This window comes from Parus major, chromosome 15 (genome assembly GCF_001522545.3).
Source record: "Parus major isolate Abel chromosome 15, Parus_major1.1, whole genome shotgun sequence".
NCBI classification, from domain to species: domain Eukaryota; kingdom Metazoa; phylum Chordata; class Aves; order Passeriformes; family Paridae; genus Parus; species Parus major.
Window position 1 is genome coordinate 9761460 of NC_031784.1, and position 15633 is coordinate 9777092.

The 15633-nt window shown below is 51.5% G+C and overlaps 2 protein-coding genes across 6 annotated transcripts in view; one reads left to right on the plus strand and one right to left on the minus strand.

The window, feature by feature from the left end:
- The first annotated feature begins 606 nt into the window (after positions 1 to 606).
- On the plus strand, positions 607 to 2917 carry PEBP1 (phosphatidylethanolamine binding protein 1). The gene is made up of 4 exons (XM_015643793.3): positions 607 to 799; positions 1101 to 1210; positions 1816 to 1916; positions 2093 to 2917. The coding sequence occupies exons 1-4, from the start codon at positions 665 to 667 to the stop codon at positions 2308 to 2310; spliced, it is 564 nt and encodes a 187-aa protein (XP_015499279.1). The 5' UTR covers positions 607 to 664; the 3' UTR covers positions 2311 to 2917.
- Positions 2918 to 3960: 1043 nt separating this feature from the next.
- Positions 3961 to 15633, minus strand: part of TAOK3 (TAO kinase 3) — a 73892-nt gene continuing 62219 nt past the window's right edge. For 4 of the 5 annotated variants that reach the window (XM_033518057.1, XM_033518053.1, XM_033518055.1 and 1 more), the window contains 7 exons: positions 11738 to 11974; positions 10850 to 10978; positions 9923 to 10126; positions 7251 to 7490; positions 5966 to 6178; positions 5432 to 5614; positions 3961 to 5360 (listed from right to left, as the gene is read on the minus strand). In XM_033518057.1, coding sequence (XP_033373948.1) covers positions 5199 to 5360; positions 5432 to 5614; positions 5966 to 6178; positions 7251 to 7490; positions 9923 to 10126; positions 10850 to 10978; positions 11738 to 11974 — 1368 coding nt within the window. In that variant the 3' untranslated portion in view covers positions 3961 to 5198. The remainder of the gene's footprint in view (positions 5361 to 5431; positions 5615 to 5965; positions 6179 to 7250; positions 7491 to 9922; positions 10127 to 10849; positions 10979 to 11737; positions 11975 to 15633) is intronic. The other variant, XM_033518056.1, reaches the window with a different exon arrangement.

Here is a 15633-nt window from a genome sequence, read left to right on the forward strand (position 1 = left end):
CCCGCCATCTTGGGGTCACCTCACTCCCCCTCGGCCGTGTGGGGCAGAGCGGGGCCGGCGCCGCCCATGGATCGGGAGCGCTTGACACCGCTTGAGGAGAGCGCTGTCGCCTGAACGGTGTCCCCTGAGTGGTGACCCCCACGTCCAGAGAGCTGCTCTAACCCACCCACTTAGAGACACCCCACAAGCAGCGCAGCGGGAAGAGCAGAGATAAAGGTTTATTCCTCTGTGCGACCCCCAGCAAGAGCCGTAACCACGCAACTATCCTCGGGTTTCTCCAGGACACCTTACACACGGCAGCTTGCAAGCACCAAGGCGCGCGTGAAGCAGAGCGCCGAGACCCACAGGGCTGCCCCACTGGGCCCTGACACATGAATTATTAATTAACCTAATTAGGTAGGGGCGGTAGGGGCGACAGTGCTGGCCCAGGTAACCGGAGCTCGGCCGGCCCCCCTCGGCTCCGCCTGGGGGCGCCATAGTGCTGGCGCAGGGGAGGCCAGCGGTGCGTCTCGGCCAATGGGAGAGGAGCATAGCGGCGTCTCCACCAATGGGAGCGGAGCATAGCGGCGTCTCCACCAATGGGAGCGGAGCGGGGCGGTGCCTCCGCCGAGGGGTACGGAGAGAGAGGCAGCCCCGAGCCGCCGCCGCAGCCGCAAGCGTCGCCATGCCGGTGGACCTGGCGAAATGGGACGGGCCGCTGAGCCTCGCCGAGGTGGAGCAGAAGCCGGCGCACCCACTGAGGGTCAAGTATGGCTCCGTGGAGATCGACGAGCTGGGCAAGGTGCTCACGCCCACTCAGGTGAGCAGCGCCCGGCCCTGCGCGCGGGGCTTGGCGCGGCAAAATGGCGGGATGCGGTCGGGCCTCTTGCGCTGTCGCTCCGGCAGCTGCCGCCGCAGCTTCACCCGGTGCGGGGGCAGAGAGAGGAGCTGAGCTTTGGGGGCAGGGGAGAAGGCCCGTGGCTCTCACAGCCAGGGCGAGCTGGCACGAATGGCCTTGAACCCGTGGGGTGTCGCTGGCAGCGCAGGTCATGCTGGCCCTGTGTGCAGGGCAGTGGCTGGCGCTGACAGCGGGGCCGGTGCTAACGCGGTTACCCCTGCAGGTCCAGCATCGCCCCACCAGCATCGAGTGGGACGGCTGCGATCCCCAGAAGCTTTACACCCTGGTTCTGACAGACCCTGATGCGCCCAGTCGGAAGGACCCGAAGTTCAGGTAATGGGGATGGACAGCTCTGTGTCTTGTGTGGGGAAAAAAGGAGCATCTCTCCTGGGCTGAGCAGAGGCTTAAGGAGGAGGTAGGACTGTGTTCTGCCTAAGGTGCAGCTGTGGGGCTGTGGCTCGTCACAGAAATTGTGTCCTTGCATCTCTCCTTGAGCCAGGGACAGCATGGGGAGGAGCAGCTGCTCTTATTAGGGGTATTCAAAGATGTGTTGTAGCTGGAGCAGGACAGCATTTACTGCTTGCTCTAATTTAGCACATATGTGAGTTGGAATTAGGTCTTGTTGGTGGCAGAATCTTAAATCTGGGACCAGCTCACCTTCCTCAAGTCAGCCTCAGCAGTGTGTGGAATACCCACTCTCAGAGGTCAGGCTCTGGGTTTCCTGCAGCCACATGGAGCTGGTTTTGGCAGGCTGTGTATCCCAACGAAGCAGTGCCTGCTCTGGGACTGGTGCTGTTTGGGTTTTACAAACCAGGAGTGGCAGCTGTTTGTTTACCCCATGCTGGCAGCCTCATGGAAGAAGCAGCAGCTTGGAGTGATAAAGGGTCTTGTTATCTGTGGCTCTGCCAGTTTGATTGTTCTTCACCCTCTCCTTTCAGGGAGTGGCATCACTTCCTGGTGACCAACATGAAAGGCAACAATGTGGGCAGCGGGACCGTGCTGTCGGATTACGTTGGCTCCGGTCCTCCCAAGGGAACAGGTCGGTACCTGCAGCAATTCCTCCGTGGTGCTGCACAGATCACACCCAGTGCAGAGGGGTGGGGAGGGAAGCCTGCAGGAGCAGGGATCAAGCCTATCCTTCCCTAAGCTCATCATCCTTGTCCAGCTGCGGGGATCAGCTGGGGGCGCAGGTGGTGACGCTGTCCCTCCCCGCAGGGCTGCACCGCTACGTGTGGCTGGTGTACGAGCAGCCCCAGCAGCTGGCCTGCAACGAGCCCGTCCTGTCCAACCGCTCCGGGGACAAGCGCGGCAAGTTCAAGGTGGCCGCCTTCCGCAGCAAGTACGGGCTGGGGGCGCCGGTGGCGGGCACCTGCTACCAGGCTGAGTGGGATGACTACGTGCCCAAGCTGTACGAGCAGCTCTCGGGGAAGTAGGGCCGGGGCCCGTGGGGCACTGCAGCACCCGTGGGTGGGGCTGGCACAGCGCTGTAGTTCTGTTTTGTTAATGAGTTGAACCCAACTGTCCCGCTCTGACCGCTGGAAATGTCGCTCTGTCGCTGTCCCTGCTGTGTCCAGGCCTGTGCTGGTGCCCGTGGGATCCTAGCTAGAGAGCTGCTGATGGGTGTCCCTGGAAGGGCTGCTCCCTCCAGACTGACCTGCTTAAGGGAATCAAAAGCCTTTGTGAAGTAGAGTCAATTCAGGGGGTCTCTGCTGTCTTGGGAGGGCTTGAGGTGGCAGGGCTGTGGGTACACAACCACTTTGGGGTGAGTGCTGGCTGTGGAGACTCCCTTTACCAAGAGAGGAAAGGGCAGTCAAAGGGAAACTTCCTCCCCTTTTGTTTTCTTTCCCCCTTCTACCTTTGGCCAGTGCCTCCACATCACCACTACAGTAGTGAAGGTGCAGCTCTGGGGGGAGGCAGGAGCTGGCCTAGAACACTTCCTTCTGTTCTCTGCTGCCACTCAAAGCTGAGACCACTTTGTTTTGTTCAGTCCTGTGGTGACCTGCCCTGTGCTCACAGTGCAATTAAAAGCTTCCCGAGGTACTTGGTGTGCTTGGTTGTCTTCTTGGGGGACGAGGGCAGTGCTCAAGGAGCAGTGGGGTGGTGGTGTGTTCCTGGGGTGGGGCTGGACACTGTGCCTGCAGCTCTCCTGGGACTCACTGATGCTGGAGGGACACAGCTCAAAGCCATCATATCTGTGTTAAAAACATTCCCACCCTTAGCTCCTTCCCAAGGAATCTCCCCATATTCCCAGACCCGTGAAGGCTCCTTCCCTCCAGAGGAGTCACCACAGCAGCTCTGACACCCCAGCAGTCAGTCTGGGCACCACCAGCTTTACTGACCTGAAGCCACTTCCCAGCCCAGCTGCAGGTCCCAGGTGTTTCCTGCTCCTCCAGAAGCTTTGCAGTGAGGCCTGGGGATGCTGCCCAAGTGCCTGGAGCAGAAATGAGCCTTTGGCTGAACCTGACGGCTATAAAAAGGTAAAAAAGGAGAAGCCAATGCATTTCAACTTCATGGAATCAGGAGCCTTCCCTGTTTTTTCAAGCTGCTGTATCAAAGCTCTGCAGTGACGTGGTCTGACAGACAGGAATGAGCAGCATCCCTGTGAAAACTGGGGATTCCAGAGAACTCAGGTGGATGCTGCTCCCCCAGGGCAGTTTCATCAGCCCAGCAGTTAAACCATTTCAACGGGATCAATGTTTTTCCAGGGAAACACCTCCAGCTCCTCCAGACCAAGGCCCAGCAGAGTTAAGGTTGGAGCAGTGCTCACAAGGCTGATCCATCCTGGGACTGCTCAGGCTGGGAGAAAGATGTAAAAAATGCATTTGAAAAACCTCCAGTGTGAGGAAACGACGCCCTGAGGTTCCTGAGGGACACCTGTGGAATGGGACACCTGTGGAATAATGTCCCCTCCCTGCACCTGTGCTGGGCCACGAGCCACCCCTCCCACAATGACACAGCCAGGCATTGTGATGAACACTTTTATTTACAAATATAATTAAAAGCTCTGACAGTTATTCATGCTCTTCCCTGGAACCTGAAAAATGTTTTTGTTGTTTTGTTGGTTTTTTTGTCCTTTTTTTTTGTTGGTTTTTTTTTTAAAGTGCATGCAAAAGAAGTAAAGCCTTTTTTTTTCCTCTTTTTATTGTAAGAAAATACACAGTTTGAAAGTGTGAATAATGCAATATTTATGACCAAGATCATGGGGTTGGGGGTGGACTTGGGGGGGGGGAGGAACAAAACAAAACAAAACAAAAACCCCAAAAAACAAATAAAAATAAAACTGAAAAGGGCTGGGATGATCTAACAGACAGTGTTGAGCTCCTGAACGGAACTGGAGAGTGGGGGGGTGGCTGGAGCAGGGAGGGACGGGGGGGAAAGAAGTAAAAAAATTCTTGATCAGAGAAACAGTTAAAATACAATATGAAAATAAGTAAAAGCTCTCCTTAAATTCCTTCTATACACAAAATACACGATTTGACAAAGCCCAATTTGTGCTACTGGGATCCTGTGGGCTCATTTAAGTGTATTCACATTCTCTGCGACAGCAGAAAATGATTTATGATACAATCAAGAATATGCCCAGGGGCCAGGGCTCGTCCCTGCTGCCCCTGGCATGGTTCTCCTAAAAATCACCACGTCGTCGCCCGCCCCTCCCCACCCCCAAAAAAGTAATAATATGTCACCACTGATATGTACAGCACGATTAAGTTCTTTTTTTTTTTTCTGTAAAATGTATCAAATTTTTTTTTCAATCTTTAATAAAATTTTTTTTTTATTATTTAATTATTCCTGATGAATAAATACCAAAAAAATAAAAATAAAATAAAATTATGCAGCAGCTAGTTAAGGTAAGGCTGCGGATTCAGTCTCTCTCCCCCTGGGATCGTAGATATCTTTTAATTATTAATATTTTTTTGCTTGTACTTTCATTGATTGGTGGTAAAATGAATGATTGCTCAGAAGCAACATACATCCACTTGGTGGTTTTTTTTTTTTCTTTTTTTTTTTTCTCCATTAAAATTGTCTCCAAAGTTTTCACTGAAACATTTTTAATCATTGCACAGAGACATCAATACTGTGACATACTATGAAAAGACTGCCAGGAGCTGTCCTGCACCGGGACGTGACGGGGGAAAGGGGCCCCTGATGGATAAGAATATACAGGCACTGGTCCGACACGATGTCAGTAAGAGAGACAGAAAGAGAGAGAGCACGCCCGTCAACATGGGGAATGTTGGGTTTGCAAGTTTTATCCTTACTTTGTTTGCTTTTTGTGGTTTTGTTTTGTTTTTTTTTTTTTAAATGGCAAAGAAATTTAACCTCATCTATAGTCCTCCTTGGGATATTCTAATGTGACCAAATTCCCAAAGCCCATCCGCAGGCTCTCCATGTCAAATGTCTCAATCTCTCGCTCCTGCCTTTCCAACAGAAACTTGATCCTCTCGCTGCGTTCCTTCTGGAGGGCGGCGAGCTCCTCTTCGATCTGCAAGGAGCACAGTCAGCACGGCCAGCACAGCCCCCCTGCCCGCCTGCCCAGACCCCTCTGCAACCTACCTTCTGTTCCAGGTGTGCCCTGCGCAGCGACACCCGCTGCTCCAGCTTCTGGAGCTCCCTTTCGTGCTGTGCTTCTGTCTGCATCTTAATTTTGCTCTGGTACGCGTTGAGCAGCTCCATCTCCTGCTGGAGCTGCAGTCTCAGGGCTTGGCATTCTGCTTCCTGGGCCTCGTCCAGCCGGAGCTGCGAGAGCATCGGGAAAACAACACTCAGATCCCTGCTGGGAATTCCTCTGCTCCCACACAAGTCACACATGACTCTTCCCAAAGCTGCTGGTGTTGGTGGCAGAGGGAGAAAGCAGGAAAGGCTTCATCAACAGCAGCTCTGCTCACACTGAGGCAGAGCCTCAGAGATCCAGTCCTAACCCCAGCACGCGAGAGGAGCAGGGGAAGGACGAATGTTGCACAGCTCACTTACTCCAAGAGGAAAAGTTCCACCTGATGTGTTATTTGAACAGTTTTTGTAACCAGGGGCTGGAGAACTCCCCCCAGGGTAATGCCAGGCCCCAGAACTCCCCAAACCCCCTGCACATACCGCCTGCGAGGCCATCATCTCATTGATGCTCTGCTCGTACTGCTCGGCCAGGATGGCGAGCTTCCGTGTCTGCTCGTCCTTCAGGCTCTTCAGAATTGTCTTGTGCTCACTCTTTGGAGTTACTTCCAGCTGGTGATTCTTCAGTGCTTTGTACTGCTTAGTTTGCACTTTGCATGTGTCCTGGAACTGCTTTTTGATCTGCATTTCCATAGCCTGCCAAGGAAGGAACGACGTGAAGAGCGAAGGCTTTGGGAACGGAGAGGTTGTGGTACGTCCACATGGGTGGGGTTGTGGGAACCACAGCTTCCCACAGGGATTAACCTCCAGCTCAGGCCCTGCTGCAGCCTGGCCAGGAACAGCACCCACTGAGCCCTCCTCAGCCCAGGGCACTTCCATCCTCTGCCCCTGCTTCCTGCAGATCACCCAGCCCATCACCTGCCTCCCAAAACACATTTGCTTTTCACAGCATCATTCCCCTTCCACATCCTGACCTCAACCTTGCACTATGTGGAGGCTACAGATCTGAGAACTAGCAAGGGTGTGACAGTGACAGCAACATCCCTTCCCTCTGGTGACCAGTGACCACAGGGAAAGGCTGGAGCTGTGCCAACCAGGGAGACTGAGGTTGGCTATCAGGAAAATAAATACTCTTCCCCAGAGGGTGCTGGCACTGCCCAGGCTCCCCAGGGAATGGCCCCGAGGCTGCCAGAGCTCCAGGAGTGTTTGGACAGCGCTGCCAGGGATGCCCAGGGTGGAAATGCTGGGGTGTCTGTGCAGGAACAGGGGCTGGAGCCCATGATCCCTGTGGAGCCCTTCCCACTCAGGATATTCCGTGATTCTGTGACAGTGGGAGAAGGAACATGTCTCAGAGGTCTATAAGGACACTGGGGGTGTGCACAGAGCTCACTGAGAGCGCTCTGTGCACTCTCTGGACTCTGAAAGCACCACCCAACCCCTCTCCTCATCATTCTAAGCTGACACCAGCAAGGGCCTGAACAACACACAGCTCATCAGAAACAAGTTCTGTAACACTTTGCTTAGGACTAGACTATTTTACTTAATAGCTTCAATTAGCACAGCACTTTAAAAACCCTCTGTGAGCTCTGGGCTATCCCAGCCCACAGCTGCCCTTAGCCAGAGCTGCCCTGTGCGAAGCGGGGGTGCAAGGGAGAGCACAGGGTGTGGAGAGCAGCGGTCCCACAGCACAGGGGCTGTGTGGAGGAGGCACAGACAGGAGGACAGAGGCTGGAGGAGGAGGAGGAGGAGGAAGGAAAGCTTGCAGCACCTTCAGATTCTTTGGTTGCTGCCGGAGCTCCATGAAATGCTTCCTGTGCAGCTCCCGCTCGCGCCGCTTGTTGTATTCCAGCTGGTTCTCGAGCTCAGTCTGGTGCTGCAGCCGGATGAGGTCCATGCGCAGCTTCTGCAGCGTGTGCAGCTGCCGGTACTCCAGCTCCCGCGTGGACTCGTCGTGCCGGATCAGCATCGCGTGCTCCATCTCCTTCTGCGTCCGCTTCTTGTTCAGCTCCTGCGCACACACACACGGCTCAGCGCGGGAATCCCGGGCCCAGCTCACCAGGCTGAGCCTCCTGCTCACTGCTCTATACAACAGAGGGACTCCACGTGTCACAGGGAAACACAAACCCAGCAGCACCATGGGGATGCTTAGAGTGACCACCTAATGACCGACCATCCATCCATCCCTCCACCCATCCATCATCCCTCCATCCATCCATCCCTCCACCCATCCATCATCCCTCCATCCATCCATCCCTCCACCCATCCATCATCCCTCCATCCATCCATCCATCCCTCCCTCCCTCCCTTATCCATCCATCCATCATCCATCCCTCCCTCCATCCCTCCCTCCCTCCCCAGAAAACCTTCAACTCTTCAGGGAGCCAGGACCCCACACAAGCCCTCTGTGCCTGCAGAAACTCTCAGCAGCTTTCAATGAACACATCCCAGGGTGCTCAGGGCTGGGGTGACAGAATCGAGGCTCCTGTCTGCTTTAAATTTCCCTGTGCCCCTGGTGGGTGCTGGGAATGAGCTCCCCTCCCCATCACCTGCACTAGAGTGGCCAAAGCAGAGGTGAATGGCTCTAACACCACCTCAGGTGAGAAAATGAACTGCCCAGGTGGGATTTGGCCCAAGGTGCAGCAGGTTTTTAAAATGAGGCTGGAGCCCGAGGCTCAGGGGGTTGTGCAGTGTTCACCAAGAGCTCCTGCACAGGGTGTCCACAGTCCAGGGCTACCTTCTCCGAGCCCAGGAAGGGGAAGACACCAGTTCCCTCCCTGATTCCTGCCAGGATCTGTGTCTCGAGGTGTCAGCCACGCTGTGCAGCACGGAACTGCCTCCAGCTGTTCCCCCTCAGGGAGCTGCAGGTGCATCCCTGATCTCAGGTTACAGCCTCAGCGCTGTGCTGCATCAGCACAGCAGGGCTGCCCCACCCACACCGTGCCCAGCACGGGAGAGCCCAGTGCTGCCTCAGCCTCACCAGTTTCTGCAGGAGAAGCAAAACCAGGTAATTATTCTGAGCTGCTGCTCACACGTGCTAATCCTGTTGTAACTCTCAGCAGGAGCACCTGCAAACCTCAGCCCCTGTGGCTGCTACACCCAGCACCGGTTTGAGCTGAGAGGATGGGGAAGGAAACAAGGCCAGGGTTTCCCTCTGCCCTCTTGGCCCTAAGGGTGTAGCACGTGTTTACACTTCAGCAAAACTCGACCCCTGACAGCCAAGATTTAAAATTACATCACAAAATTACTGGTGTGCCAAAATGCCTTCCCACAGGCACAAAGGCATGTGGGGCACTGAGCAGGCAGGAGGGAGCTGTGGCACGTGTGCCTTCATCCCAGGACAGCTCAGCCAACCTCTCCCATGCCCATTCCACACCTGATTTCAGTTCATACAGCATAATCACACACTGTCCTTCCACTTCCCTCAAACACTTTCCCATTTGCACACAAACAACATCCATGGTTAGTTAAAATATGGAAAACACATTTTGGAAGTGTTATTTACTTCAGGTGATCCAGGTAGTTAAGTTAGTACTGGCCCATTTGAATTAGTAGGGATGTCATTTTCAGGGAATAAAAACTCAGACCATTCTGAAAGTTCAGTCTCTCATAAGAGCTTAAATGCAGGAGGTCAGAGGTGTGTTCCTGGTTAAATGCCATGCTAGGTAACCCAACTCTCTCATCCCTGCCACAGAGCTGACATGACCTAATAAAGGTGCTCAGATCTGAATTTTTGGAGTCAATTGTTTTCAGGGTGCCTGGGTTGAGATACCTGGATCTCAGCAAAGCAGCTTAGCAGCTCCAGGCACATTTGGACCCAAGGGCAGCAAAGCTCTGAACAAGTACAAAATATACTGGAAAACCTGAGGGTAGCAGGCCAAGCACAACTGGAAACTTTTGACCACTCTTCACTCAGTTTTCACTAAAACACCCTCTTCATCTGACAGTTTTTATCCAAAAATAACATCAATGAAGAACTCAGATACCACAGTGATGGCCACAGGGAACATCTCCAAGTGGAAATTCTTTCTCCAAAGTGGTGTTTGACCACCGGCAGCCTTGAGGCAAGGGGCAAAAACCAACGAGGGGAAGCAGGATGTGAAAAGCTGTTCCTTGACATCCCACATATCCCCACCCCACAGCTCTCCCTGACCCTCCCCACAGCCCAGACTGGGGCAGAACCCCCAAACCCAACACTCAGGAACTGGGATGAAGCATCAGGCCCAGAGGAGGGGCCCACAGGGTGTTTCTGTCTGCAGTCAACACTGCCATCCCTCAACTGATCAAAGCAGCCCCAGCTGCATGGAAAACCATTTCCTAAAACTTCCTTACATTTTTCTCAGCTCTATTTAGCAGCTAGAAACATGAAGACATAATTTCAGCCAAGACACAAAGCTAAGAAGGTTAAGGAAACTCTGGGAAAGGAAGTGAGGAGTGCCATACTTCCCGAATGTTCTGCTGCTCCATCTCGTGCCTCTTGATCATCGTTTTTCTCTTGAAGAAACGGCAGTTTTTGTCGTAGTAGAGTCTCTGCTGGCTGAGAAGCTGGGCCTCCTCTTCAGCCTGTGTGTGCTGCAGGTTCTCTTTGTGTTTGGATATCCTTTCTTGCTTCTCTTTCTTGGGCGTGCTGTGGTCCTCATTCATTTCCTGCAGGGTCAAAACAAGGCTTCCCTTAGCACCACAGTGACACAGGACCTGGGGGACCTTCCTGGCTCCTCCTCTGCCATTCAGTTCATGGAAGGACACCAAAATCCTACTACAAAACCAACAGAACCAGACCTATCACCTGGCCATGCACAGCCCTGCTGCCCCTACAGCTGTACCAGGACTGAGAGTAGGAGAAGTGGCCACCAAGCTCTTTGATAATCATTTTCTGACCTTTGCCTTGACAACAAATTATTTTTGCAATATGGTGGAGACACTATTTAAATAATGCATTTTGACACAGATAAGCTACATATGAAGTTACTTCTCTTCCTAATTTATGTAAGTGATCACAGGGCTTTTAGTCAAGGGACATTGAATGGCTGCTCTGATTACTTGAAAAAAAAAAAAAGATGAGGAGAAAGGGGAAGAACTCACTGTGAAGTCCCATTTTCCCTCATCACCCTTGGTTTCAAAGATTCTGCTCTACAGCAAATTGTGAAGGCACCTGTAGCCACCCTCACAAATTGTTCTGGAAATGCTGCCAGATGCTCCCAGTTCCTGAAAATTCACTTGCTGAGAATCCAAATTTGCTTCCAAGCCTGACAATATCCCTTAAACCCCTGGGCCGGCCCAGGTCTATCAAAAGGAAAAGGTTTATCAAAAGGAAAGACTGGTTTGTGTTCATTCCACACCCCTTCAGCCCTAAAAATGAGGGTTTCTTGCCTCTTTAATCTTTTCCTTGCAAAGCTTGTATTGTTTCTTCTGACTTTCTAAAAAGGTCGCCAGGTCTTTCTTTTGCTGAGCCAAAATCTGTTGCTGGAATTTCTTTTCATCTGCTGCAGCTGCCTTTGCCTGCAATGTACAGAGAGAGGAAAAAAATAACAAAAAAATAACAAAAAGGTGAGTGAGCAGGTGCAGAACCCAGCACAAATCAGTGTTGTGGTTCTTGGTCAGTCATTTTGGTGACTGTGCTAGACAAAGCCATGAGTACTCAGCCACAGGAAAGCTGCTTGCACAGAAAATGCTCAGGTAAGTCTGAGGGCCTCCCTGTGCTTCTCATCTCCCCACCAAAGCCACCCCAGAGGGCACAACCACACCACTTTATTATGTGGATTAACGTGCTGTTCACAGACTGAGTGACAGTTCTGTCACCCCCTCAGCTGAGGTAAAGCTCCCACCAAGGTCCCCACAGCCCCTTTTCTGCAGCTGTGGCACTGGTGGATGCCAACAGAGTGCCCATCAGCCAGAAAGATGACTCAAGGCTGCTTCACCAGGGGCACAAGGTCGCAGAATCACCAGCATGGAAGAGATCTTCAAAATCATCCAGTCTAATCCATGCCCTAACACCCCACTGAGTACCACATCCAATCCTTTTTTCAACACATCCAGGGATGGTGACTCCACCACCTCCCTGGGCAGATCATTCCAGTACTTTATCACCCTTTCTGTAAAAAACTTTTTCCTAATATCCAACCTAAATTTCCCTTGGCACAGCTTAAGCCTGTCCTCTCATTCTGCACCTCAGACCACGTGTTTGAGCAGCAACTCCCACAGCCCCCCCTGGAGACCTGGATTGTCCTGTCCCTCAGACCCTCAGCTCCCTGCACTCACCTCCTTCTCCATCACAGCCACTTGCTTCTTGGCCAGCTTCTCCAGCTCAATGGACGAGTTGTTGGCGTGTGTCTCCACCTCCTTCTGCAGCTTGAGGCGGTGCTCGTCCATCTCGGCCTTCAACTTGTTCTCCAGGGCGATCAGCTGCTTCTGGTGCTGGCGCCGCATCCGCTTATATCCTGACATCTGTTCCCGCAGCTCGTTCTCCTGCTCATGCTCATGGATCTGTCTTGTAACCTGGGGTTGGGAACAGGGCAACAAGTGCTCCATGGCCTTGCTTCCCACACAAGCTGCTGCCATGCTGGCTGCTCACTGGAACACAGGCCCTGCTCTGCTGCACCCTCAGGAATCAGCGGGGTTCAGAGGTGCCACAAGGTTTCTCTCTCATAACTTTTAGCCCCTGTCTTTTCCTGAAACTTTTCTGTGTTTTCAGTAACACAGCAGAAAATGCCATATTGCAAATGAAGGAAGGGATTGGTTACTTATCACTCCAGGACACACTGGAGCAGATCTGGGAACAGAGGTGGCTGGTGGACAACTTTCTTCAGACACCAGGGACAACCTTATTGAGACATAGGGCTCAGATCCTGCAGATCCTGAGGGTGGCTTGGACTCCCAAGATGCAGCCAGAAACCCCCCCAAGCCACCAGTTCTTTCCTTCCTCCTCAAGTCAACCCCGTGCCAATTCAATCCTTCAACATCTATTTTCTGCTAGGAGGAGCCTCCTTCAAAATTTCCCCTTAAAATCCAAGATGATGACAGACTGAGCTCATTCCTTCCCAGAATTGAAAGTTTTCTAACAAGGGAACGCTGTTCTGGAACTGTGTGCTCTTAACAAGATTGATCAGATGGTCTAAGCAGATTTTAAACCCTGCTCAGCTGAAACAAACTCACAAGTTCCACATTCATTTCCATGCCCAAGTGTATCCATGTGAAAGGAAGAAAAAAAACAAAACCCAACAGGCTGTGCCAAAAATGTTCAGAAGAAAATGCAAATGATGATGCTTCCATTTCAAAAGAAGAAAAGTGTCCAAGACTGGTTATTTTGTTGAAGACGGTCTCAGGAACTTCACTTATGAAAATCTGCTGATTGTTTATGTGACCTGAGAACCAAAAACTTGGTATGTGTGTGGAACTGCAGCCCCTGATTCTGTACAAGGAGACCTAAGTGTGAAGAGCTCAGTCCTTTGAAAGTGATCACTGAAACTTTATGAACCAAGAGTCCTTCCTGCAGCCTGCCTTCCTGATGGATTCCTCCACAGCAGCCCAAAAAACTGGCCCCTACTACAGCGCTGTTGTCATTTGAAGGCAGTTTTGTGGAGATTTCTGAAGTTCAGACAAAGGATGGGATACACCTAGAGAGCTGGGAAGGCTCACAAGGACAGAAGAGCAGCTGCTTCAGGGAGCTGCCATCCCAGTGCACTTGTTGGCTCCAGGGCTGGGAGGTGACAGGAAGCCACGTCGGAGCTCCAAAATGAACAGGTGAACACCCTGAGGTCACCCAAGGCAGGCAGCAAGTGCCACCTGTCTCGCTTCAAGTGACTCCCAACACCTGGGAGGAGTGTGAAGAGAAACTTAGGAAGAGCCTCCCCAAGACTGCAGAGCCAGAGAACCAGCCTGAGCACAGCACTGTCAGACTCAGCTTGATCATTTCAGTGAGGCCGAGTATCCACCACGAGCTGATGGTGATGGACAAACCACTTCCTTCCTACAGGACATTTCAGAATGCTGTTTTGGAGTGGGCTGGATTGAAAGTACACTGACACCTCAGCAACTGCTGGAACAGAGCAGCCTGTAAATGCTAGAGACCCAAACAGATCTAAGGCAAGCACCAGGATTAGGTGGGACTGTAGGAATGACCACAGAAACACAAACACCGTGTGAGCCCTGGCTTCTGCTACAGTTCAAAAAGCTTTTGTTTTTCCAAGTGTACCAAGGACAGCCACACTTGGAAGAAGTTGGGAAGTGTTCTCATAGGAACTTGCACATTTCAGTCAAGTCCAGCAAGAGTAAGATCTCTGCCGGAAGCTTCCAGGTAAGGAAGATTTCTCTGAGAATCCAAGTTAAGGGTAAGAGGCAGATGCCAGGTAAGACAGGCAGACCACCAACACTTCACACATGCCACTGACAACGTTCAGTGACATCCAGCTGGGAGAGAACAGCCTTGGTCAGGCACTTGAAGAGAAATGGAGATCTGGGAGCCACCAGCAGTACAAGATCTTCCTGGATGTGCTATTTTTGGGGCCCGGCCCTTTTGTGAGCAATGGGATGTTCTGCACGGCACACTCCGTTCCCAGACGTTGGCAGAACAAAGCAAGCAGCAAGAGCCTAAGAAAAAATGGATCTAAGGACCCTCCAGTAACTTTGGCAATCTCCTTTGGTCTGATCTCTAATGAGATGTAGAATGTGCACTTGTTTTATTTACAGAAAAACTCATTAACTTTCATCCTTCTTTTTTCCCCCTGCTCCTCTGCACCCCATTTCCAATTTTGCTCAGCTTTATCATGACAAGAATTCCATCTTGGAAAGATTTCCCATGAAATCTAGGATATTTATCCCTAACAATAGGATGCAATTGCTAATTACAAGCCTAGCTGATAAAGCCTTCCAGTCACAACAGAAGATGAGACATTAAAAAGTCAGAAGAACACAAAAGCAGTGCCTCATGCGAAAGATGAGAGAGCAGCAGACTTGGTGGACATCTCATGGATTTAATGTCCCCATCAGCAAGCTCATGATAAAGACTTCATTTATCACCTTCATCTCCAGTCAAGTCCAACACTCCTCAGGACACTCTTCAAAGACAAAGCCTGCACGTGGTGATCTCAGGGATGGGAGAATGTGGAAGAAATGAACATGAGTTACTGTACATGCCCAGTTCAGTACCAGAGAAGTCCTTCAGACTATGAATGAATAAAGGATTATGGTTTTAAAGATTAAGCCCCTAATGAATGAACAGCTCCAGCAACCATTTTAACAAGAAAATTTGGGGATGTTCCAGTAATCACCTTTCTGGTGCTCTTAGACAAAGACTCTTGGGACTCCATGCACTATTTGGAATATCCTGAGTGGGAAGGGTCCCACAGGGATCATGGGCTCCAGCCCCTGTTCCTGCACAGACACCCCAGCAATTCCACCCTGGGCATCCCTGGCAGCGCTGTCCAAACTCTCCTGGAGCTCTGGCAGCCTCGGGGCCATTCCCTGGGGAGCCTGGGCAGTGCCAGCACCCTCTGGGGAAGAACCTTTCCTGATATCCAAGCTCAACCTCCCTGGCACAGCCCCAGCCTTTCCCTGGCTCCTGTCCCTGCTCACAGGGAGCAGAGATCGGAGCTGCCCCTCAGGAAGAAGTCCACAAACATAACCTCACAGATTATCATGAGGCAAAAGGTGATAACTACAAAATAAATTTGTTCTCCATATAACCAGGAAACATCAGGATGCTTCACACCAGAAAGCTGCAGTTTCCTGGAGCTCTCCCTGCAGCACACAACAATCAATCATGTCATCAGGAGAACCAATAACCTGTATAAACCAGAACAGCTTTTATTAAGGTATGACATTTTCTCAGTTTCTTATCACTCTGCATCTTTGGCACACACAGAACTGAGAACAGAGATGTCTTTTCCAACCTACTCCCACAGGCAGTTCATTTGCCATAAAATCCAAACTTTCTTTAACCCCTCCAAGATTTTAGCTTTATGTAAGGAAGCTGAGCTCACACCTTCTCCTCCAAACCAGCAGCTGTTTAGAGTTCCCTTTTCTACACTGTTTATCCAGGATAGTGAACCCTCTGCTGAAGGACAGCAATTCTCACCTATTGACAACCAAAATTCTGAGCTCTTCGATGCTGGAGGAAGCAGAGCTTTGAGTAAAACACTGCCAGCTGCTTCTCACAG